Genomic DNA, 26,649 nt, shown 5'->3' on the forward strand with positions numbered 1-26,649 from the left:
TTATCACACAGTTTTAGCTCTCACAGTTGTAATAAATAAATAAACAACTTCATTTGCATTTCTTCGACCTGAGAATTCGCCAAAAAACGTGCCATTTTGCATATTCTTTCACTCATAGAAGCAAACCTGCACTGCGACTTTTCTAGCAAACGCCTAGTAAATGAGGCACTATATGTTCTGTTATATTTAAGTATTTAAATTTCCCTGTGTAACTTTTTGTGAAAACATGAATGAAGCAGATTACGAAAATTAAAATAACTCTGTCTGTAATGTAATTATAATAATTGATGATAAGAAAGCCCAAATTCAATGCGACGTCCCGTTTGAAACCACTAAAACTATAAATGCGTAAATTAAAACTATTGTTAGTGACTGATATGAACGCTCTCCATCTTCTCATCCTCTTCTTCTGTGCTAGTGTCTGGAGTGTGGAGGCATCTCATTGACCTAGTTAAGCTGGTTCTTCTCGTCTCCGTACGGCACAGATCTGCGGAGGAGCGCGTTAGTTCTGGTGCAGTGACATACATTCACAGCAGCATCAGCGTATCACAAAACACAGGCACAAGAGGAAGAGCAGGAGGAGGAGGCGGCATTTCAAAGGAGGTTCCCAAAATACCGGTTATCCCCGCAGACACCTTACAATGAGAGAGGTTTCTGCGGTAAATATTGTGATGAAATAGGTTTAGATAAAAGTTATACACAGACTAGTATACGCCCATGGACCACTATGAAACCTACCTGAACGACTGAAGGATTAGACAGATATAAGACATGCATGGTAATATAAAAGAAAGTACTATGATGTAATGCTGAAAATCGTCTAAAGAGTGGTTTTAATTATTGTGGTATCAGAATCAGTACTGAGTATCGAGTCTATTCCTTAGGATGAAAATCAAGTTTTTTTTAGTATTGTGACATGGGAAGAACATGCAAACTCCACATTGAAATGACCAAAACAGTCAGGGAATCGAACCCAAGACTGTTTCATTGTGAGGCAAAAACCCTTAGCAGCTCTTTTGTGTCTCAAATTAAATGTACACTATGTATGTATTCTATGGAGATGTTATTGCTTTGCTTGGAATGTTCCACAGTATGGCATTAAACTTATCTGTATAGAGTTGTCACAATTTTCAATACTAATCAAATGCTTCATTACCTATTTCAGTACCGCTATGATTACCCGGTCAGATCTGTGAAGAGGCGGCCGCACTCAGAGTAAGCCTGCCGGTGTTTCAAGGTAGTTTTTAGCAAATAAAACAACTGTAATTGAATAAATACAATATACTGCATGAGTTTAATGCCAAGGCAAAGCAGATCCCTCACCAAAAGAGTTACATAGTACAGCTTTAATATTGTGCTAATAGAATTTGACCAAACCCTGACTGAGAAAGCTGTGTGTTTTGCATAAGGCACAGAGAGGAGAGTGTTTGAAGTTTGTTCCCTCAGGAGAGAGCAGGCCTTAAGAGGTGTAGGCCTTTTGAATCTTACATGAATCAGGTTTAAAGTGGTTCCTTTGCAGACAGATGTATCAAAGACCTTATAGGTGGTTTAGATCATAAAACAAGTACAAGTGTTTGGGAAGGAGCTTAAGTTGTCTTTGCTATAACATTTGTCAACATCTGTCAACACCTGTGCGGTTAAATGGGTTGATTAAAGTGCATCTGATATGTTTTCATGTTTTTCTATGATACTTAAAAGCTGATGTCATCAACCTTCCCTGGGGGCAAGCTAACTAGGGGCACTGTTCTGTTTGAAACTCTGTTACACAAGTTAGACTTGAACCTGAGCTATATTTTAACACAATCTGACCAGAAAGAACTGACATAGCAGGAACTACAACAGAAGAACTGATTTGTGCTGTTAAACACGTCTCTCAAATAATATTACAGTCACAAGCTAGCTAGCATTAGCCAACTGTTAGTCACACTCACTATTTTGTTAAAAATCAAACACCTAAACAAGACCATGAAAACTTGTAGGCTCCTGAAAATGTCTTGTTTAAATCCATTGTTTTGCATTGCGTCACCATGGTAACCGCCAAACATGATCCCATCGACACACATGCCGTACCCCCCAGCATAATGTCACTGCAAAGTATTAATACCTCTGCCTGTCATCAACACCAAAAATTCCTACCAAACTGCAGAGACAGTTAACACAAAAGGAATATTTTTTCTGAAATCTAGAAAAAACTAGGGAAGATGTTTACTTAAATATCTTTTTTTGTGAAATGAGTAGTCTAACCTGTCAAATGCACTTTAACTTGCCTCTGCTGACATCTAACCACACAGCCCAACCCATCTAACCACACAGATGTTGACACTGTGTGTGGTTAGACAGGTTAATTAAACAATCGTGTGTTTATTTGTTTGTGAAATTTTTATTTGTTGACAGGAAAAATTAACAAACTACTTCAGTATTTCAGAAATTATGGAAGGGGTCCAAATTGGCATGCCTTTTTTTCTGGTGGTTATTTGATTGAATTTAGGCTGCGTTCACATTTAAAGTGGGACTAAACACCTAAACCCACAACCACATTTCAAATGGAGCTGCTAAACTGGGTAGTACCTGGGAGACTGAAAAAGGAGGAGGGTTGTGCTCTTGGGGTATAAAAACAGTATGATTGGTCTAACGGGTATATACGGCTGTAATCAGAGCAGTCTTGTGTGATGTCACCAACTACTGGAAGCCACCGGAGCCAGGACGCACTAATTTTTATACATTTTTGGCCAGAAAGCTGAAGATATACCTAGTTTGCTCTAAAATGACAAAAAGTCGGTTCCATTTTAAGTCCTGGCTTAGTTTGTGGTTTGATGTTAGTTCAGGTTTAGTCCTGGTTTGACCTATTTGATTATTTTATTTGTATTTTTGTTTATTTTTTAAGAGACATTACTGCTTGTTAAATCGTATAGTCCTAGAGTCCTGGCTTATATATTGTTTAGTCCTTATTTTACTCTAGTTAGGTTGATTCTGTCCCCACACTACTCACATTGCATTGTCATTGTGTCATTGGGCAAGACACTCCACAGTACCAGGGTGTGTAATATGTGTGTGAATGACTGTGTATCCAAAGCCTACAAATGTATTATTCATATCTAACATACCAGAGCAGTGCCTAGGTTATTTTAAGAAACTCTGTATATACCAAGTACTGCATGTATTTTAAATCATAAATACTCATTGAAAATACTATGGGCCTCTGTAATCACTTCTGCTTATTGCTTGATTTTAAGTATTTGTCTACTACTGGCTTATTCTGTGACCTATATTGTTTAGTCCTGGTTTTACACAAGTTACGTTAGTTCTATCCCGACACTACTGAAGTTACATTCTGTCATCGTGTCACTGGGCAAGACACTCCACCATACCCGCAGTGTTAAATGTGCGTGAATAATCGTGTCTCCAAATGTATTATTAATATGTAACATGAAAATACAATGGAAATCCGTAATCACAATCTGCTTATCGATTGATTTTAACTATTTGTCTAGTACTGGTTGAGTCTGTGACCTAATTGTCTGGAGCATACATTTTTAATCCTCTGCATTGCGGCGGATCAAATATGACACAAAAAAACACCCACCCTTATTTTTTTCCTGTTCAAAACTGGAGCATGTCTTCAGACCGATCCTACACTGAGTCTGTGCTATATAAAGCGAGTATGTGATTGTGAGCTCTGACGAATGGTTCGACTGGTTTATTTGGGACGCCCGACAGCAAATGGGTGTAAAGGGTGTAATTCAGGTTGAGTCATCATGGTTGTCACCCCTGTTTCTTCAAACATCACAGGAAAATATTTAAAGAGGACAGAGACTGGTTAGAAGAAGATATAGGCTAAAAATTGAAACTGCTTATAGGTTTTCAAAGTCATTTAGTCAGAAATACAGATGTTAATGCTTTACCTGGAATGTCATTAATCGATCTTTATACAATTACACTTGCATTTATCGCTAAGATACCTTGAAACACAGGCATTCTAGTGTGACCTGCTTGTCTCAACGGAGGACCCTTTTGTTTGTTTGTGCGTGTTTGTTATTTAAAGAGGTGGTATTATGGTATTATTATTATTAAAATTCGATGATGCTCCATGTCACCCTTGCTCCCACACAGAAATTTTCCATAAATAAATAAAATAATGTGATGTACAGTAGTTTCATTAGATGCACGTCTTGTGCTCTGAAGGGGGAGTGACTGGGAGTGGGGGAGGGCAGCTCAGATCATCAAAAACAAAATTGAAACTTATTAAACGTGTTAATAAGTTGTTTTTGGTGAATATAGTATTTTCAAAACAGTAAAAGGTAACATGGTGATCCAAATATGTTACGTGTTTATTTATTGGCTTTATTGGACAGGACAGCTATAGTGTGAAATGAGTTGAAAAAGGGTAGAGACAACAATAAAAACAAACAAACCCCCCACCAGAAACGTTACATATTGTACCTTTGTATTCCTCTTGCCTGTCTTGTCTCCTCTTCACATACATTTGCTCCGTGAATCTGCAGATGTAGACGGATGCATTTGGATTCTTCACAGCCTCTGCTCCTCTCAACGCTCAAGGCAAAACCATGATTAAATAATGACCCTGCGATAAAACATCGTCAAACTCTGTTCCTTTCAACATCCCTCTTCTTCTGTACTTTTTCATCCTGTCACCTAATATTTAAAATGATTGTCGTTGTAAAGTGTGCTTTGAAAATGAAATGAATATTGCCAGTATCTATTCTCATTTGCAATCTGTTTTGATTTGAAAAAAGGGCCATATTGTGCATAATGGATGTAATGTAATGTAATAATCTTGCTAAAGGCGTCATACCTGATGTTTGCTGTCTTAAACGTGCAAAACAGAACTAGTTCATTTTAAATGGTTTGCTCTTACTCAAAAGCTATCAACAACTAACATGCTAACAGCACACTTCCTGAATTTTGAACAATGAAATGGTTTATATTTAGATGCAGACAGCAGACTTATTTTGATCTCAAGAGCTGCTTATATAATATATCTGTACTGAGGCATGACACAGCTTGCTCAAATACATGGGAGAAATGGGACAGACAGGGGTGAGTGGTACACAGTTACATTTACTTGAGTAACCTTTCCATTAAATTGTACTTTTCAGAGTACTTTTCTAGCAGCATACTTTTACTCCTAGTTGAGTAATATTTTTATTGCCATAACAGTACTCTTACTTGAGTAAAAGTTTCAGTGAGTAAATCTACAAGTGACAAAAGCTTTATGTTGACAATGTGAAATGATTTCTGAGCACACAACCCTCAAATGCAGGACAATGTGGGGTTACTTAAACATGCATGAATCACTTAAAACACAAGTCTGAGTGGGCCAGTGATGAGGGAGAACCTTTAAAACATTGTTAACCGCTGTTAAAAGTCCATTTTGGATAATACGTCTCCTTTAAATGATTTCTAAATAAACTAAATGACACACTTGAGCCCTACGGCTGCACACTTTCTGAGAGGCAATTTCACTTAACGACTTTGCATCAGTCACTGTCAAAGAGCCACCATCCCTTTGGAGCTGGACACTGGAAAATGATTGGACTTTTTGGGAATACCAGTGTTCCGTGGTAATGACAGACTGTGTATCTATCTATTGTTATAGATCTAGGTTGGCATGATTTCATATGCTACAAGTCCCACTTTGGTTCAAATTCTGATTCAGAACTAGTTTATTTTGATTTATTTGGTATAAGCAGTGCTGTGCGTCTTGGTAGACCTTTTTTTTTACGTATTTTATATATTGGTTATATCACAATTTGGTCATTCTTTCTCAGATCTTGTTCAGCTAATGTTTTCATGTGTTTCAGGGTTCTTGTTATAGGCAACATTTTGAGGACTGTTTCACAATCAAAATATGTTTTCTTTTAAATTGTTAAACACTATAGCAACTCTCCTAATTTCTCATCATTCTGAAACCCATGGATATTTAAGAAAATGCCTGTCACAGTAACACATTTTGAAGCTTGATATATTGCTACAAACTACTTTATACTTTACTGATACAATAACAATAATGCAAGATGATCCATTTTAAAATAGACAGTCTCATTAAGAGGCATGAACTGCACACATAAATAAATTAAAACAAACATACCCCAAATCTCCCCACTTTTATAAACAAAATGTACACATGATAAATATTTAGTCCGAAAATATATTGTTCCAGCTTTCATATATTGAACTATAATTCAATGTAGTGATTATCGTGACTGGCTTACATGGGAGCTAGCAACATATCTATGGTTAACATGCAGATTTTGGTTTGTATGAATGAAAACTTGAACATGACAGGCGACATCGAAGGTGTTTATTCCCATCTGTCGGAAAACAGCCAAGAACTAGACCCAGAACTAGACCCAGTCCTTTGTCCTTCTGACAGTAGTTCGCACAAACACTTCTTTTCAACTCTCTCTCTTTCTCTCCCCCTCCTCTTTTTTTCTACTTTCTGTCCGCAAACTGCCCCTCCCTCTTATTAGCGAGTCTATTGTGGTCCATTTGACGCACACAATGGGACAGTGCAAATCTGGGCAGTGCTCCGACCTCATTATCCACCAGCTGGACAGCCCAAAACCAACCTCCCAAATGCTCCCCTATGTAACCCCCCCACTCCCCCTTTACGGCTGCTCCTCCCTCTCAGCATGGTCCCATAGAGAATAATACTGTAGCGACTGATCCATTAGAGCACATAACGGCCCAGCAGGGTAACCTCAATGCAACTATATTTGTATTTTAGGTTTTAAGAGGCTGTACTAGATGTTTATGTATTTAAAGAATGGGTATTATAAAAAATCGACTTTATGGAGCTTTCTACCATGTTATAAATTTGTTCCCTCATCAAAAACGTGGCTGAAAAGGTCTTAGTTATCATCCACGTTGAGCTGTCATGCATGTTTGAGTAATTTAAAGTTACTCAAACATGCACGGATGGGGCCTCTCCTAAGCCATATGCTCCCACACAATTCACCATAAATATACAAAAGCAGGATACAAAACTGTACGCAACAACTTCACAAACCTGATGTGATGTGCAGTAGTTTCATTAGCGAAATGCAATTCTAATGTGATAGCGCTCTGAATGGGGAGTGACTTAGCGTGAAGAGTGAAAGGAAGGAGTCAGAGCATCAAAAACATAAATTTTTCTTTAAAAACATGTTGCTTTTGGCAAATACAGCATCTTCTAAACAATAAAAGGTAACAGGGCCATCTAAATATGTAATGTGTTAGCAGTTAAGACCCCACAGAAGTGTAATACCCCCTCTTTAAAGGTCATTTGCTCGATTTTTCCCATGTATCCGAGCAAAATGTGTCTTGCTCCAGTGCAGATATATTGTATAAGCAGCTCTTGAGGTCAAAATATGTCTGTGGTGCGCTTTCTCCATCTAATTATAAAGCATTTTAGTTTAGTTAGTTGTTGTTAGCATTACATTGATGGTAAAACTCCACACTGGTCTCTGGGAGTTGAGAAAAGCACTTATAAACTCATCGTGGAGAGTAATTAGGATGTTCTGAATACATAAGATAAGTGAGGAATAACTTTGGAACACTGCAGGCTATTATATTTAAATAACAAACACTTACTTTAAAGTATCTTAAGGTGCAGTGCTTTTACAGATAAGAGTTTTGCCATACCTACAGATTACACCAAGTCATAGTTTATTGTCATATTTAGCAAGTGATAAAAAGGACATAATCTTAAATGCTTGATTCAATACCTTTCTGTGTGGAGTTTGCAAGTTCTGTCTGTGTCTGTCTACTCCAGTTTCTCAAATCAGAGTAAAAACATACTTATAATCCTCTAGATCCTCGTGGCCAGTATCCAGACTCCAGGCACTGACAAATGTTGCTGATAATGATGTAGAGATCAAGCAAAGTCTACAATCTTAAAAGTTTAATTTCCCCGAACATGAATTTTATATCATTCTTCCTGTTCTACATTTGAGCTCTCTGACTTAACTATAAGGCTATGTAGGCTGCAATCGCACTGGTCCTTTAGTCCTGGTTTAATACTGCTTGTTTTGGTCCTGGTTTGGTTCTAGTCCTGCTTTATTGGTTCTGGTGTTGTCATGGTTTGGTCCTGATTTAGTCCTGTTCTATACCTGGTTTAGTCCCAGTTTAGTCCTGCTTTCTTGGCCCTGGTGTTGTCCTGGTTTCAGTTTGGGTTGGTTCCAGTTTAGTCCCAATTTTAATGGTGGTTGGTGTAAATGTAAATACAACCTTTGTCTGTGCAAGTAAATTTTGTTTCAACCAGTTAATGCAACATTTAAATTTGGTACCACTTTATAATGGTACCGTACAATGGCATGAACAAAGACTTAGGGTGCTTACACATTGCCGCGCTGTCCTGGTTTGGGACCAGTTTGAGTCCTGTTGTAGATTTGGTTTGGTTTTGTTCTAGTCCTGGTTTAGTCTTGATCTAGTCTTGGTTAAGTTTTTTCATGCTTTGTTAAGGTATATTGGTTAAGGTGTAGTTATTATAAAGTATTACCAAGAATTTTATTTTCAAGAATGAGCATTTTTGTATACGCTATATTATCTCAAACCTCTTCTTCCCTTACCTCCTGATCCTCTCTCCCTCTCTCCCTCTCCCTCTCCTCAGTGTCCACCAATCAATGTCCTGTGAAATCCAATCTGCTTTAGTGGCCCTTTAAACTGCTCGCCCCCTCGGCCTCCTCCGGCGCTCAGAAGAAGAGAGAGGAGATTGGTTTCCCACGGTTACGGAGCTAAACTGACCAACGGAGCAGAGCAGAGACAGACATCTGAAGTCTTTATACAGCCATAGGCGAAAAGGTGTTCCCGTCATTATAATGAGTGCATAGCTATACATGTTTTCGAGCACTGCACTTATGATCGGGTTTTTTGAGTATTCTCCCTGGGATATTCCAATAGTTCTGTAATGAGTACTGTGCAGAGTAAAGTAGCTAACATGGTAGGAGCAGCAGCTTTACTCAAATGACTAAAAACTACCAGGGCTTTAAAAAAAATTATTTTATATATCTGTAAACTAGAGTTGTCAAAAGTATCTAAAATCAGATACTAATTGACTGAGGTCATGGTATTGGAATCAGTGTCAAGTCAATTCTATTCCCAAATCGAGTTCAAAATAGTATCGTGACCACACTACTATAAACTAGGCTAAATATTGCAGTCTGTTGTACAATAAAGTCACTGTTTACCACCATATTCATTTCTGTGGCTGTTTATGTTCCTCTGGACTACACTGATGCCGTGGGACTCTGTTGACTCTGTTAATTACAACTTTACTGACTGCGCTCTAGCCTCATGTTTTTATTTGAATGTGTATCTTGTACCTGTTATCTTTGTCTTGTTAAAAACTCATTACGATGAATGACTGGGTTGCTCTAAATGCATAAGATAAGTGAGGAATAACTTAACTGGACAACTGCAAACTGTTTAAAATGAACTAGTTCTGTTTTTCACATTTTTATGGCAGTAAAAATCTGTGTTTTTTTGTTTACCTGGATTAACCTTATTGAATATTAGTTGAACCAGAGCTGGAAAGTTCCCATAAAAACATGCTCCTGTTTGGTGCACGTCTAAACAAGTGTTAAGTGTGATGACAGGAACAGTGTGAGAAGTGCACCATACACTTTCATTTGGGATTAGTCTGCACTATCTGTCCTAGGGCTTCACTCTCTCTCTCTCTCTCTTCCTCTCTCTTTCTCGTTCTTCCTTTCTTCCTCCCCCTTCTTTCTCTGCCCCCCTCTCTCCTCTGTTCATTATGATGGTTTCAACATGGATGACTGCCAAACATGCTCTTGTCATATAACTCTATAAATACATCAGTGAGAGCTTCATACACTAGATGCTGTTATCAATATGTTTCAGTGTCTAGATAAAGGCGACATTTTGAGGACTCATTTGCCATTCAAAAGATATGGTATTTTGTTTTAAACAGTTAATCGCTATGGCATCAGTTCAGTGAGGTTCATCTGGTCTTCCGATTTATTTTAATAGATTCTTTTTCCTTTCTTACCAGTGAAGGCAGGAAAACAGCGCCATCTGCAGTTGGACTTCTTCAAGACAGTATCCCAGTTGTGTGAGAGTAAAAATGCCCCCTCGTCCCAGTTTACATGCATCAGTCGCAATTTTTTAACCTCCTGAAACCCACGGATAGTTTGAGCTCATGTTCTAAAATTTGGTAGTGTTACAATTTCAAATGGAGAACAGGGGCTTATGTAACTCTATGAACCAAACATATGATCCACAAGTGTATTCATCTTATGTCTTAAGTCCTTTTAACTGTTGTCAATCACATTTCTGTGGTTGAATAATGGCACCACTTTCTGAAGCTATTGTCAAAAGATAATTTCACTTGTTTATTTGTGCTGACAGTGCAGACATTGAACTCTGTGCCAGTTTTTGTTTCACACGGATAGGCTCAGTAATTACAGAGATATTAACATATAAACTAGGTCAACAAATCTGCAATCTGACAGTTAAACAGCGAATTCGACCACAGAATTATGACTTGTCTTCGATGTCCATTTTAAACTATCCATTGGTTTCAGAATGATAAAAAATTAGGACCTTCGCCGTAGCCATTAACAATTTAAAACAAAATATTACATCTGGCACATATAACACTCGTGTAGCTTAGTGAATGAATGAGTGAATGGACGTGTGTCTGTGCAGAGCAGTGTATGATCCTCCTCTCGGGGTACTATTACCACAAAACAGTCTGAACCTGAGCAGGTCTCCGGAGGCTCCAAGTGTAACTGTGAACAGAGCCAAGGACAGAGCAGAGCGACAGAGCAGAGAGACAGCCAGATCAGAAGACAGGGAGGAGAGACAGAGAGGGTGGGGGAGAGGGCGCAAGGGAGAGGTCATTCATATTTTTATATTATAGTTTTTGGTCTGTTCATAATAACTAAAATGACTAAAATCTATTTTAACGGTTCGTGATGTCATGTGGTAATACAGGAAGTGCTCCACTGTGGGGTTTTTTTTAACTCCATACGCCTTCAATACAATCATTTGGAGAATTTTAGCTGTAGAATGTCAATCTGTACTGAACAAAAGGTAAAAGGAGCTGTTAACTTGAAAACGCATGCTTCATGACATCACAAGGTGGAACAGAGCATTTAACGATTACTCAAACATGTACGATTGAAACAAAACACAACAGCAGGCATGTTTTTGATTAAGTAATTATAACATGGTGTAAAGCTCACAAGTAAATGTTGTCTAATATAGGACATTAATAATACACTGAATTTGTTGCCACCTTTCTAACACCCATGGTCACCTTACAGTAAAAACAGAAAACATTCAGAAAAGAGATATTTTTAATTAAAAGTACTGATATGGGGGGTCAGATACCTCTATGTATCTTACCCAAACGAGACTGCAAGTGCACAGGAGTTCATGCAAAAACAACTACGGAGAAAAGTACTAGGAAACAATATATTTATATAACAACCGATTAAACTTGTAAATCATAAATCTAACTTACTTTTTACACATAAATACCACAAAATACCAAATCTTCAGCTAACTCACTCACTTATTTCTCCTTTATGCTGTTGGTTTTATTGTAAACAGTCCAGTCTTCGCTTACATATTCCATGCACTATATCATAATACTCTAAACACCCTTGTTCTTACTCTTTCTATCCTGACCTGTCCTTTGATAACACACATATGAATCACCACTCACCTGTTTGCCCTCAGCAGCGCCCCCAGCAGTTGGTCTTTTCACACTAAAATCCACAGGAGACCAACGCTCCAGCACCACACAAAGGCTTAGTCCAGTATCAGATCATGTTCCGGTAAACTGCAGATACACGGGACATCCTGAGGGGGCACTTTGTCATTTTCACATGTGAAAGGGGAGCGGCCCTACAGCGATATGACAGCAGCTATTAATCACCCTATGCACAGTAACTTGTTGTGGTAATATTAATAGATGTAGTAACAGTGGTATAGTAATGATAGTAGTAGTGGTAGTAGTTGTAGTAGTAACAGTAGTACGATAACTTATGAATATTATGAATTAAATGTTAGTAACTTATTTGTGATAACGTATGGCAGGGCAAGTTTATTTGTATAGCACAATTTATACACAAAGTAATTCAAAGTGCTTTACAGAATAAGAAAGACATTAAAATCACAATACAACAAGTCAAAACAGAAATAATCGCAAATAATCATCATAAAATTAAGATTTAAGGAGAAAAGTGCAGAATAAAAACCTTTCAGCCATATGGTCAGCTAAACAGAACCATTTTGAGCCTGGATCAAAGTAGAGGCCTGTCTCACATCTTTTGGAAGACTGTTCCAGGTTTTAGCTGCATAAAACTGAAAACGCTGATTCCCCATGTTTAGTCCTGACTCTGGGCACCAGCAGGAGGCCGGTCCCTGAAGTCCTCAGAGTGTGAGATGGTTCAAATGGCACTAACATGTCGGAGATGTACTTTGGTGCTAGGCCATGGAGAGACTTGTACACAGGGAGAGCTGCTTTAAGGTCGATTCTCTGAGCCACAGGAGATAGTGCAGAGACCTGAGCACAGGACTTATCTGCTTGTATTTCCTGGTTCTAATCAGCATACAGCGTTCTGGATGTACTGCAGCTGTCTTAACGCTCGTTTGGAAAGACCAGGGAGCAGACCAGTTACAGTAGTCTAACCTACTGGAGACAAATGCATGGATAAGTGTCTCTAAGTCTGATTTTGACAGTATACTTTTGATTTGGTATGTTGTATGGTCATGTATCCATCTACTTTTAGATTCTATAAATTGTTACATCAACCTGCCCAGCGACTAGAGATGGAAAGTAGTAGTAGTAGTAGTTAATAGTAGCAGTAGTAGTAGGAGTAGGAGTAGTAGTAGTGGGAGTAGTAGTACCATGCAGAATAATTGAACCTTGCCAGCAGTAGTCACATAGATGTTGCCATAGTAGTAATAGTAAGTCGACATTATATATTCCATTTGGTTAAAACAGTAAAACAATAAACTGCTATCAAGGAGCTTATCAAGAACAGTATCAACTGATTAGAGAGGGATTAAAACTGCCACCTGCTGCTTTATTTTGCTCTTTCACAGTTGTCATTAGTGTCCTTGTTTACATATTTACAGTGATGCAGCTGTTAACCAAACCTATTAACTCCATTAATCGTAAACTGGTTTTGATTAAACTTGCTGTGAAACAATACCTGGAATTTCCCTACTGTGGGACTAATAAAGGCATGTCTTATCTTACCTTCTTTGTATTCTCAGACTCTAGATCAGCTCCCCTCTTTCTCTCTATCTCTTTCTCTCCCTTTAGTCACCTCTGTGTTTGTGCTCCGTGATTGGCAGCACGGGGCACATAGCACGCCGCCCTGCTGGTTGTTCAGGGCAATGGTGACAGGGAAAGAAAAGAGAGTCCCCATAAAGATGTCTTGTAGCTGAGTTTTAGGTTTGGTGTTAGTGAAGAGAGGGCTTTGCTGAGAAAAGCAATACATGTCTAAGAGATGTAGTAGTAGTATTAGTTGCCACCTTTTGTTTTGATTTGACCCACTTTTTCCTGACTGGTTACTCTGCTTGTTAATCTTCTGTCCATAAAACCTCAGACTTCTAAAGCTTTTTGTATCCAAGGATTTCTGCTTTTTGTTATATGTTTGTGTGGTGAATCCAGAATGATACATCTGTTATTTATGTATTTATACACAGGGATATCTGTCTGCTCCCCATCCCCTTCTTCGCATCGCAGCCTTATTTGTTTTGATACGGATGGCCATGCATGTCTCTGATTGTCTCCTCAACCTGTCAGTCACACTCATCTGAACTCAAACTCTCATCTTCGTAAAGTATTGGAGAAGTGTATAATGGATCCCAGACAATATTGTTAATTGTTAATTGTTATGGCAATGGTTCTAACTTTCCAACATCCTGAAACCCATGGATGGAATTGAAAGTCTTGGCCGTACCACCGCTGATGTAAGCGAATCTCTAGATGCTTCAGTAATTGGCTCTGTGCACAACTTTGCTCGGCTGCCTCACTGTTACGGCGCCTGCTCCTGCTCCTTCTCTATCTATTTTGGGTTTTTGCCGAGTCAAGTAAAAATAAAAAAGGTCAGAATTGCCACTGAATGTGTATGTGAATGGGTGAGTAGTAATACATAGTTTTTACAAAGTGTTCTATAGTGTGTGTCCAGGTGCAGTGTCACAGTTTAACCCGGTTTGAAATATGAACGACAGGAAGGACAGTGATCTGGTAATTCAATTGTGTCCTTATGCTTCATAGATTTCCTCTATTACACCATGAGTCATTTCAGATCTAATGTTCGAAGCATTCAAAGACCGGTGGACAAAACAGACCTTATCTTGTCTATGATAATAACACATTGCATTTGCCATGTTGTTTGCTTACATCGTTTGTAAAACTTAAAAAATGTTCTCAACAAACAGTGAAAAGAATGAAATATTTTTAAAAATGCACTTTTTATTGTCAGTTCAATAACCTATTTTTGGACCAATGGTGTGAAAGAAGTGAGTGGGGTTTATGTTTTCCAGCAATGACAATCTTATTTTGAGCTTTCTGAAAAAATATAGCTGTTAACTTTTACAAAATCAGCAAAACTACAGTTGAAACCAGAAGTTTACATACACAAAAGACACATGCTTTTTTTTCTCTTTGTCTGACATGAAATCAGAATAACTTTTCCTTTTAATTCAGATTACCAAAATTATTTCTATTTACTAAATGCCATAATAAAGAGAGAAGGATTTTTAGACAATTTTTCATTACTTTTCTTCAAGTATTTAGTATATAAGGTACCATTGCCTTTACTGTGTAAACTTCTGATTTCAACTGTATATTGTTACTGAACATAATTTCAGTTTTTCTTTTAGTGAATTGTAATAGTTATTGTTCGGAACCAGGTACTGAGGCAAATGAGACAAAAATTATTGTGCTTGTATCTGCTCTATAGTTATAATCTATGACACCCGTGATCATCATGTTATAATTTGAACATTTTAAATTGCAATATTTGTCTAAAATGACATACTACTACTAGTAGTAGTACTATAACATGGTTAAAAGCACTAAAAAGTTCATTATGCACAATAGGTCCACTTACATTAAATTTTAAATGAACAACTTTTTAACAACTAAAATAAAAGTAGAATTCTGTGTAATGTCTGGGATTTCCTGTGATTTGCGATGATCCAAATGTTCTTTATTAAATTAGAATAGGGGATTTAATGTCTGTGCTGCATTCACTGACTCCAGACTCCCATAAATGTCTTTTTAATTTGTTCGCATTAGTGCAGGACGTTTGATGTTCGGCTTGTCATTTTCCTGAAAGTTGGAAAATTGGGCTCCCTCTAAAAGAGTACAGTACTGTAAACATGGTGCAGTGTTGTATATGCTGCCAGTGTTAAGTTAGATCTAATTTCTTGCATTCTACAAGATGTGCCACCTTTCCTGATATTTACAACTTCTTGATAAATATGAATGAATGTGTTATGTCACCTCTTTCATTAGAATAATTTACATATACATTATAGAATATTTTATATTTTTAAATCTAAATAATTTGCTTTGGATCAACATAAAACACACACACACATATATATGTACATACATATATGTATATACATATATGTATGTATATATATGTATATATATATATATATATATATGTGTGTATGTGTGTGTGGGTGTGTGTGTATATATATATATATATATATATATATATATATATATATATATATATATATATATATATATATATATATATATATATATATATATATATATATATATATATATATATAGTAGTGGCCGCCCTTCTACCAATGTGGAAATAAGCAGATAGTGTCCTAAACTTAAGTTACAGTTCAGATCTGTGGGTAGGTGAGTCCGCTCAGTCAAGCCACATGTGAGAAATAAAATTCCAGGCAAAGGCGTGTGATAATTCATCATGTAATTAAATCTTAACTAGGGGGTATTATGCAAAATTTGCTTTTTGGAGCTTCCTGCCATGCCAATGTTTCATCATCAAAAACATGCCTGAAGAGGTTTAAGATGTCATTTGTAAATGTTTGAGTAATTTACTGATCCCTCCCAGGCCCTATTCAAACCTTCCTTATGGTTACCAGTACAATGCACAGCCCACAACCCTATGACACCCACGGCCCCATGACAGTTTTTCATAAATATATGAAAGCATGATACAAAACAATACAACTTCACAAACCTGATGCAATGTGCAGTAGGTTCATTAGCTAAATGCACACTGATTGTAATGTGATAGCACTCTGAAGGGAGAGTGACTTAGCGTGGAGAACAAAGGAACGAAGACATCAAAAACAAAAATGAAACTTCTAAAATATTTTAATATATTGTTTTCGGCTCATAAAAAGTAACATGTAAATGTGTTTTGTGTTAACAATTAATACCCCATAAAAATCTAATGGCCCCTCTTTAACTAGCCACAACTACACAAATTACAATTAAAATCCTGAATGCAAGTTTTTTGTGTTGTGCTCCTTTGCAGTGTGGAGCTATTGATGTGAGCAGCAGAGACAGAGGCTGTTTACAAGAGGCTGTCTCCACTGGGAGGGCCTGACTTTGGGATGACCTCCGGATGCAGCAGCCGCCTGTCTCACTGCCACAGACAGGGGCAGACAGGGGCAGACAGGTGTAGACAGGGGCAGAGACAAAAGCAACTATACCCTCCACTTGTAATATGAAGGAGGCACTGCAGTCTATCGAAAGAGAGCAAAGATTTATACTAATTTGTATCCTTGAGAGCTGGTTAATATGATGGTGCACAAATATGGAAGTAGGAGTATATGAGTAAAAGAAATGGACTGGAGCGTGGAGACAGAGGAGTAACTCTACAGTCTGATTCATGACTGTGAGCAATACAACTTAAAGGATCACTGTGTAACTTTTGTGGTAGGGTGTGCTTGTCTCCATAAAGATGTTTCCACTTTAACTAATTAATTTTAACTAATTGGTTTGGTCATATTCAGAGAAAGGTTAGTGAATATATGGTACAGAGGAGGGACAGTGAATATATGGTACAGAGAAGCAGGACTGTATATAAGGTACACAGGACGGAGATTGAATATGGGTAGAAGGATGCTAAGATTGGAGCTGCCAGGAAACAGGGGCCTAGAGCAAAGAGCAAAGAGGAAATTTGTGGATATAGTTGTTACTTCTCATGAAAAACATGTTGATCAAACTCTGCATGGCAAACATACTAACTATGGTTTGCTGTTGCCATAGTGCTCAATAGATGGCACCTCCACATTGTGCTGAGGCATCATTTCTAAGCCTATCTTTAGACCATGTGCTCTGCAGGTGCTGTGACTGTGGATTGATTTTCACTATAAAAATAACAAGCCTATAAATCACTACATGACTTTGGAAAATACAATCCTGCTACTGTGGTTCATTCACTGTAAAAAATGACTTGAATTCCAAATATTACTGTAATGGGAAAATTTGCTATTAACACAAAAAAAAATGTGAACTACAGTTACAGTTTCTATTAATTAATTTAAAAGAAAGTAAAGTTTTATGTCCCATCACTTCAGTTAAGATATGAGTTAACATGTATACAGTATGTGTTTACCCCATAGACTGTATATATAAATGGACATAGCATTGAGTCTGGCTCCAATTCACTTTCTAAACTAGTGGTGTGGGTGGGAAAAGGGCTTTATCTTCAACAGCCTCGGATTGGTTCTGTAGTTGTTGTTATAATCATCATCAGAATTCCAAATATGGAACTAGGCTCCAAATTCACCCTATAACTACTAGCCTCAATGAGCTTCATTTGACTAGAGCTGGACGCTATGGGTGACGTCACACTCCCTTAGTCCACTTCTTTATACAGTCTATGGTTTACCTGAGCCCTGAGGTCGAGTCATTTTGTAGCTCTAGCTTTGTGTCCCGTTCACTTTAGCCTGTGTCTTCGCCTCTTGTTGTGGCCTTTTGGTGAACTGGTTTGTTTTCATCATCGCAGTCCTCCGTACTCTCACATGCAACTAAACTCTGCTCCCTAAACACCACTCGTGGATCTAAAATACACCGCTATTTTCACTGTTGTGCAGTCAGTGCTGTGCAGGCTCTGTTCGGAAACATGCTCTGTACGTAAACAACAAATTATAATAATTAAACAAATCATCAAGGCAATGAAATAAGAATGAAAGTTTTTTAGTAATAGAATTACTATAGAATTTAATTATTTGATTCATCATTTCAGCCCTATCTGCTTTAAAATAAAACTTTTCCCATTCAGAGTATATGAGTATTTATTTTTTAATTGTTAATTACTATGGCAACATTCCAAATTTGTATCTTTCTGAAACATGTGGATGGTTCTACACTGTACGAAACAGGTCAGATTCAGTATTCATTTTTTAACAGTGCTTTGGGAGGCCAAATTTCAATCCACAGCTAAGAAACCATTTGATGTATTCACTTATTAATTAATTTATCGAACGGGATTAACTGTTCATCCAGATTGCGCTAATATAATCTGCTGCTAAACATTTCAGACGCCGGGTTAGAGCTTTGTGCTTTGAGCCAAATGTATTCTGTTGTGCTGGGTCTTAGTCTGTCAAAGGCTTTATATTACAGGGCGTTATCTGTCTCCGCCTCTCCTCCCTCTATCCCTCCATCCTTCTAGCCCTCTTTTATGTCCTGCCTGGTCACACCATTTCCCGTCAAATCTCATTATGAAGCTGGTCTCTGCATGCTCTCAGTATCAGAAATAGTTCAAGCTGTTGTGGGGAGCGAATGCAGTTTATTTCAGTACTTCACCATAGGGCTGAACGATTTGGGAAAAATATCTAATTGTGATTTTTCTGACAAGTGTCCAGAATAATTGACAAAAAGACTGAAATATGAAATGACTGATACAAGAATAACATTTCAGAACATATCTGTACAGATATAAACTACAGGGTTAGCAGATTTTATGCAGAATTAGACAAGAGTTGTTTTTTTATAGAGGAAATTATGGTACTTGAAAAATTGCAGCCTATGCGATTTGCTAATTTGGTCCATTCAAATTGTGATTAATCTTGCAGCCGTACCTCCGCCCCTGAGTTTTCCTCTTCTCTCATCTTTCTAACTTTGGGGATTTTTGCTGAGCTCATTGTTTGATGTAATCCCACTACTGCTCCAAAAATGATTCATATTAGACAAACAGAGCAAAACAGGAATGGCACTATGGAAAAGACTTATTCCAGAGTCACATGTGGGACACTTGACTATGTCTCCATGGAGATGTAAAAAAGGGGCTGCTATACTTATACGGGGTACTAATTGCTTCCATGAGGTATTAAACATATAACATATTTAGATCACAATTTTCCCTTATATTTTTTGGGGAAAATGCTATATTCACATAAAGCAACAAATTAACATGTTTAATAAGTTTTACTTTTGTTTCTGATGCTCTGACTCTTTCCTTCACTCCACCTTCAGAGTGCTATCATGGTTTTGTATAAGTATGGGAAATTGCTGTGAAAATTCTAAGAAGCTGCTAACCGTAATAAGAGATTACTAGATTTCTCAAACATGCAAGGACAATAACTAAATACTCTCTCTTTTAATGGGTTAAATGTGCCATACTGTAGACAATTGTGGGCAAAGCGTTCACACCTCAGCGTGACGACTCCACTTAGCAGCAACTTTCACAACTTTCAGAGGCCAGAGCGGAATTTTGTTGTCACGGTAATAACGGCAACAACTAGCATGCTAACTTTCTGATTATTGGACAGTAAAATGCTTCATAATTAGATGCAGACACAACACAGTGATCTGCTTTTACAGTATATCTGTGCCAGGGAAAACTACATGGAAAAATTGGGACAATCTAGGGCTCTCAAAAGTATTAAAAATCAGATACTAATGGATACTAAAACTAGTAGCGAAACTCATTTGAGCAGGCATTGATACTAAAAAAGCCACATTCACAGGACAGAAATGAATCTTTCCTGAATAGATTTAGAATGATCTCGAGCTGTATCAGAAAAGTATAACATCAGTGTATCGGTATTCAGTATCAAGTCTATTCCTTAGTATCGAAATGGACTTTGAAATGTTTGAAGTGTAAAACAGGCCTCCTCTGGTGTGTACCTCTATGGCTCTTTGGCTGTAGGGGCAGTGCACAGCTCCTCTGCTCTGTGCTCGGTTGGACATGCATTTTCATCATGAGTTAAGTGCCGTCCCCCTGAGAGCAGACTGACAGTATAATGAATGCTGCATCTGTCCCGCGCAGAGACATAGTTAGAGTCCACACCTCACTGTAGTCCGACCAGAGCCATGGGTGGATTTTACCTGCAGTAGCTGTGCCTTATTTGTGTAATGAGCCCTCCTCAAAGTTTTGCTGAAGACATACTCAAAATTACATTCAAAAAGTAAAGCTAAAATTTATACTGTATTTTTTGGAAGTAAAATAAAATATTGCAAGAGGCATTAGAATATTCCCATCTCTTAAACAGTGACCCCTTCTTGGTTCGGTCCTGTTCTGGTCCTGGTTTTGTCCGGGTATAGTCCATATTTGCCTGGTTTAGTCCAAGTTCAGTCCCAAATATGATGTAAATGTGTATGTTAGTGTGAACACAGCCTAGACTGGCACTGCCCGGGCTGCCCCAGTCATACCTGCGGCTGTGAGTGCAAAATGATTATATGTATGTGAGCTAGTCTTAACCCCATAAGACCTGCGCTGATACATTTGACTTAAATAGACAGTATGTAGCCTGTTCTTACTTAACCCCAATAGTTGCTCCATTTCACTCCCTCCCCTTTATAACATTGTGTCACTATCTCCAGCCCTGGTTTAATTCGGCTCCATTGACAAAGCTGATCTCTGGGGAGACGGAGGATTAGACGCAGTGAGTGCAAAGCTTCTACAGGGATTCTCTTTACTGCTGTACATAGCACAAGCAGGGTGCCGCACCAGCTGAGTGTATGATCTCATTTTCACTCTTGCAAAACGATATTTATTGTGATAATGTATAGGAGGAGGTAACTATACTTCTTCATATTAGTAAAAGCTGCACTGTGCCATTGCCACTAGCTTTTTGGACCCAGTAGCGTACAATTTGTTACTGCAAAAATGATTAAAGATGCTGTACCTGATTTTTATTGTCTTAAAAAACGTGAAAAAAAACAACAAAACAGAACTAGCTCTTTTTAAATGGTTTGCAGTGGTTCCTCACTTTTATCCGAGCAGTTCATAAGGGCTTTTCACAACTCTTAGAGACAAGAGCAAAGTTTTATCTAAAAGATAAAATCCACAAATGTTAAACCGAGCTGGATTTTAAGAGTTCTATATTATGCAAAATTGACTCTTGTGAGTTTTAAGTCATGTTGGAATGTTTTTCCCGCCTCAAAAACATACCTGGACTTGTGTTTTGTTTCATTCACACATGTTGGAGTAATCCTTTGTTATTAGTCTCTCTACATCTCCTAAGTTCAAAATGCTCTGTTCCACCTTGTGATGCCATGAACCCGTAGTTTTCAAGTTAACAGTTAGCTATAATAATTTGCTCAGTAGAGATTGACAATTCCAAGACTGAAATGATCCAAATGATTCTAGTGAAGCTTTATGGAGTTTAAAAACGCAGTGGAGCACTTCCTGTACCACCTCTCAATGGAAAAGAGTGTTTTCAGTTTGAGAGAAGAACTCAGCACACAACTAAACAAAACTGCAGGTATGTTTTTGCTGAGGAAACAACATTATAACATAGATCAGAAAACAGTGTAATATAGGCCCTTTGGGAAATTGAAATTGAAACTTCCATTTGTTTTATTCATCCCTTTGTTCTTCCCATATGCCTGTTGCTGATGTGTGCACGTCAAAGAGATTAGATTTCATATAGTGTCAAATCTTGGTACTTTCCCTTATGTTAGCTGACCTATGCATGTGTACATTATGTAAGATCTCTCCAGATTTACAGTGTTCTTGGATATTGCCAACTCAGATGCACAAACCGAGGCCCCATATGTAACGGTTTCCTGTGCACCTGCTCATGACTAAGGGCTTTAAAAAATACACTGAATCAGCATCAGTGTACATATACACTAACATTGAACTCAGCGACCTCTTTGATCTGTAAGCGTGAAAATGAGACTTGGTTTGCTTATCAATACAATATATTTTCAACATTTAAAGTGAGATTAAACACCTAAACTCCAACTACAGTCACATTTAAATAGAGCTGGTAACCAGGTAGTGTATGTGGATTAAAGAAAAGAGTGAAGGGAGGGCGGGGTCTGGAGGTATAATGAACAGTGTGATTGGTCTAACAGGTATCTATAATTCCACCCCTGCATTTGTTTATAATCAGAAACACCTGACTGTAATCAGAGCAGTCCTGTGTGATGTCACATGGTACTTGAAGTGAGCAGCAAATTTGTTTTAAAATTGCAAAAATATTATCGATTTAGTGTTTTGCTCCACTTTAACCATGGACTTTATGTAGGGCAGCCATTTTAATATAAATATAACTTGTTTGAATTGCACTTTTGGTTTGTGTGTTTAAATCTTAATAATAATTACACCTACACATTTAGGCTTAGTAAGTATGTAATTAATATCCTAACTCCTTAATTAAGAAGTTACTAAGCCTGAATCATTCTTAATAACTTTGTTCGTGATAAATTAAGCCTTTGTTCATGCTTTGTTAAGACTGTACAGTAAATAGAATATCCATCCATTTTCTTCCACTTATCCGGGGCCGGGTCGTGGGGGCAGCAGTCTAAGCAGGGACTCCCAGACTTCCCTCACCCCAGACACGTCCTCCAGCTCCTCCAGTGAGACCCCAAGGCGTTCCTAGGCCAGCTGGGAGACATAGTCCCTCCAGCGTGTCCTGGGTCTTCCCCGGAGCCTCCTCCCAATGGGACATGCCCGGAACACCTCCCTAGGGTGGAGGAGTAAATGGAATAGTTATTATACAGTGCCTTCCTTTGGTCTATCTGTGGTTGGGTTGGATATGCCCACATTGCCCAAAATGATTTAGCAAATATGTACAAGAGAGAAAAGTACCCAGGGCTGACACGCAATCAAACTAGCATTTTCATTTTCATATTGGTTCATTGTTCTGTGTGCACTCTAACACTTTTCATTTTGGCTGCAGTTTGAACTAACTTTGATTTCTCTTGTTTGTTGCAGATGGCACAGCGGAGGCGAGGAGGGAGAGACAGTTTCAAAGACAAGAAATCCACAAACCAGGTGAGTACAGTGTGTCTGTATTCAGTTTATTTTGTTGGGTTTCAGGTGACAACACAACATTCTATAGGCCAATATTATGTAGTACAGATAGGGGCAGCTAAAATGAATAATATTAAAATGCTTAGTTCTTGGGTCTAATCAGTAATAGAACTGAGCAGATTCAATATTTCAATATTTATTTACCTTTTCATTGCAAAGTACAAAATAATCAGTTAATATTTTGTAGCTGGTGTTGTCGACAGTCTATGCAAACTGGAGGCTCTGCTCTGTTACTCAACCTGGACTTAAATATGAGCTTTGTTCAAACACAATCCACTGTAAACTACAGACTTTGTTAAAATTATAACAAGTGAGCTGATTTGTGCTGTTAAACAAGTATCTCTCAAATATATTACATTCACAATCTCACTAGTATTAGCCAACAGTTTTTCATTTAGACGCTCCTCACCTTTTTGTTGAAAATCACCTAAAACACCTAAACACTTGAGCTTTCAGATGACCTTAAAATGTTTTGGCAGTGTTTGCTCTTGCTTGCCTTGTGTCACCATGGTAACTGCTCAGCATTCCACCATAGACATACATGCATTACACCCCCAGCTTTATGTCACTGCAAAGTATCAATACGGTAAACTGGCTCTTGTCTCCATCTGGGAGTATGACCTCCGATCATAAGACCACTGCAAGTAAACCAGCGACTAAAGGAAAAAACACATTCAAACCAGGTTTTAAAGGTACACTATATAACGTTTCTGATTGGAGGTCTTCTACCTGCTTCTCTCCATGGAGATGTTATTGCTCTGCCTGGAATGTTCATCATTATGGCATTAAAAACATCTATCTTGCATTTAGTGATTAGAGATGTTTTATTGTTGAAAAAATATGCATGTTTACTGTGAGTAGGGTCACTTCTCACAGATCTGACCTGTAACTTGGCTTGGTGGTTGTCTTGGATATAGATAGAAGGAATAACATCTCCTTGGAGACAAGTTTGTGGCAGAACCTCAAGTACAAAAGTTACTTAGTGCACCTTTATCTGTTTCTTAATGGATCTAACTCAGAAGCCAGAACTAAGTCACAACCTAGAATTATAATATACAGCTAAACCACTTACATGCCTAAACTTAACTGAAATGGTTTATATTCCATTAAAACAAATACTGAAAACCTGAAAAAAGTTTTGCCATTCTTGCAAGTTGCAGTTTTGTCTGTTCAGCTAACTATATTGAATGGATCACTAGCAGTTTTACAGTTCTACATTTCATGCAGTATTAAGAACATAGCAATGAACTGACCCCATTTTCTCTGTTATTTTTAGGAGGACAGTGCAGACCTTCGCTGTCAGCTGCAGTTCGTCAAGGAAGAGTCCAGTCTAATGAGGAAGAAGATGGCCAAACTTAGCCGCGAAAAAGATGAACTAGAACAAGAACTGCAGAAATACAAGTCTGTTTATGGAGACGTGGACAGCCCGTTACCGCTAGCCGAATGCTCTGGAGGGGGCCCTCACTCCACGCGGGAGGCCGAACTACGTCTACGCCTCAAATTAGTGGAAGAAGAAGCTAACATCTTGGGTAGAAAGATCGTAGAGCTAGAAGTTGAAAATCGTAGCTTGCGCTCTGAAAATGAAGACATCCGTTGCCAGTATGAACGTGATTGTTTTGGTCGCGAACCGTTTTCAAGCATGCCGTCTTCGCCATACGGAGGAGACGCGCTAGAATCGGCCAGCGAACTACGGCGCCACCTACAGTTTGTGGAAGAGGAGGCAGAGCTTTTAAGAAGATCGATATCTGAAATAGAAGATCATAATCGGCAGCTAACATCCGAATTGAATCGTTTTAAATTCGGACCTAGCGGGAGTAGCACAATAGGAGAAGAAAGCAGTGAAGCAGGATTGTTTAAAAGCGGGAATGGGTCTAGCTTAATCATGGAAGAGCTCAAATCTGCGCGGATACAGATAAACGAACTTAGCGGCAAAGTCATGAAGCTACAGTACGAAAACCGCGTGCTACTTTCCAACGTCCAGCGATATGATTTGGCAGCTAACACAGGAACGCGCACAGCTAGCCCGAGGGATAGCGACGCAGATCAGGCAGCCGAAGAGGAAGAAGCTAACAGGCTAATGCTACTACAGCCTAAACGTGAGGGCCCAATCGGCGGGGAGAGTGATTCTGATGATCTATTTGAGAAAACTGGTACAACTTCTGGGTTTGGTAGTATCAAACCTTCAGATGGTAGCGAACTAAGTGCTATTGAGCTAGCCAATCGTAGGAGAGAGGAGAGGGAATCTTTTAACAATGTAAAACGGGAAGCAGATAGGTTAGGCAAAACTGTGGATAGACTTATAACTGATACGGATAGCTTGGTGTACGAAGGAAGATTAGTGGTAACAACTGGAGAAGCTACAGATGCTAGCAGTTCTTCCACTTCCAAACCTGATACTCAAGTTTTGGACACCATAAACACGCGGATGAAGGCGTTTCGGACGGAGTTGCATATTTTTATGGAGAGATTGGAGCACGTTGGAGAGGCGTTTAGGGACAGGACGGATGATCTTTCTCCCATGCCGAATCTCACGGAATCCAGCAGCTTCCTGTCCACAGTCACCTCCATGTCCCGGGATTCGCCCATAGCAACATTTGGACGCGATCTGGGCACTGACTTTCAGGTAAGATTTGTAAAACGGAAAGGGTTATCTTGGTTTTTGCTACTTTACAAAACCAATTTCAAAATGTTGGGGCAGTGTATAGAATACCATTAGTTAAATTAGAAATATATTATTGGAATGCCCCTTGTATCAGTTGTTTACCAATTAGCATCACATCAGTCTAGATCATATTTAATACTGATTCTAATCCAAAAACATTCTTCTTTTAACTTTAATCTAGTAGAGCTACTAAAATGCTTGATTTCATTGTTCTAAAACATGTTGACATCTGTAGCTGAACACACATCCCATGCACAGCCGAGATTTTAGGGTCACAAAGCTCCACCCAAATGCCACCCAGCTCTACCCCTGGGCACTTCCCCTTTCACCCCCACCCACCCCCACCCACCCCCACCCAGTGCCACCCATGGACCACCCAAGACCATCCATGGACCAGCCAATGCTCAGCACCATAGCATCCACATCTGCATCATCACATTTGCCCATAGACGCACTCACCTCTCACTGTCTGCTGCTGTTGGCTGTCTGTGCTTTGGCAGGGCTGTGAAAGAGAGTTCAATGGGCTGGATAATGCAGTGCTTGGTGTGAGTGGAAAAAGTTGATCTAGCCTAAGAGCTGAAGAGAAGAGTCATGACGCTGGAGTTCTAATGCAGGAGAAGTTTATTTACTATCAGTATGGGACCCAGGACCAGGAGACATGAACCCTCAAGACATTGTGATAGTGTTGTCCAGTCCAGTCCAGTTCAGTCTGGCTATGCTTCTGTT

General features: G+C 38.6%; 1 protein-coding gene across 2 annotated transcripts in view; it reads left to right on the forward strand.

Annotated features, from left to right (window-relative positions):
• LOC117385261 (microtubule cross-linking factor 1) overlaps window positions 1-26,649 on the forward strand; it is a 66,109-nt gene that overhangs the window by 16,214 nt on the left and 23,246 nt on the right. For both annotated transcript variants that reach the window (XM_033982547.2, XM_033982548.2), the window contains exons 4-5: window positions 23,163-23,222; window positions 24,538-25,884. In XM_033982547.2, coding sequence (XP_033838438.2) covers window positions 23,163-23,222; window positions 24,538-25,884 — 1,407 coding nt within the window. The remainder of the gene's footprint in view (window positions 1-23,162; window positions 23,223-24,537; window positions 25,885-26,649) is intronic.

The sequence above is a fragment of the Periophthalmus magnuspinnatus genome, chromosome 17, assembly GCF_009829125.3.
Source record: "Periophthalmus magnuspinnatus isolate fPerMag1 chromosome 17, fPerMag1.2.pri, whole genome shotgun sequence".
In the NCBI taxonomy this organism is placed as follows: domain Eukaryota; kingdom Metazoa; phylum Chordata; class Actinopteri; order Gobiiformes; family Gobiidae; genus Periophthalmus; species Periophthalmus magnuspinnatus.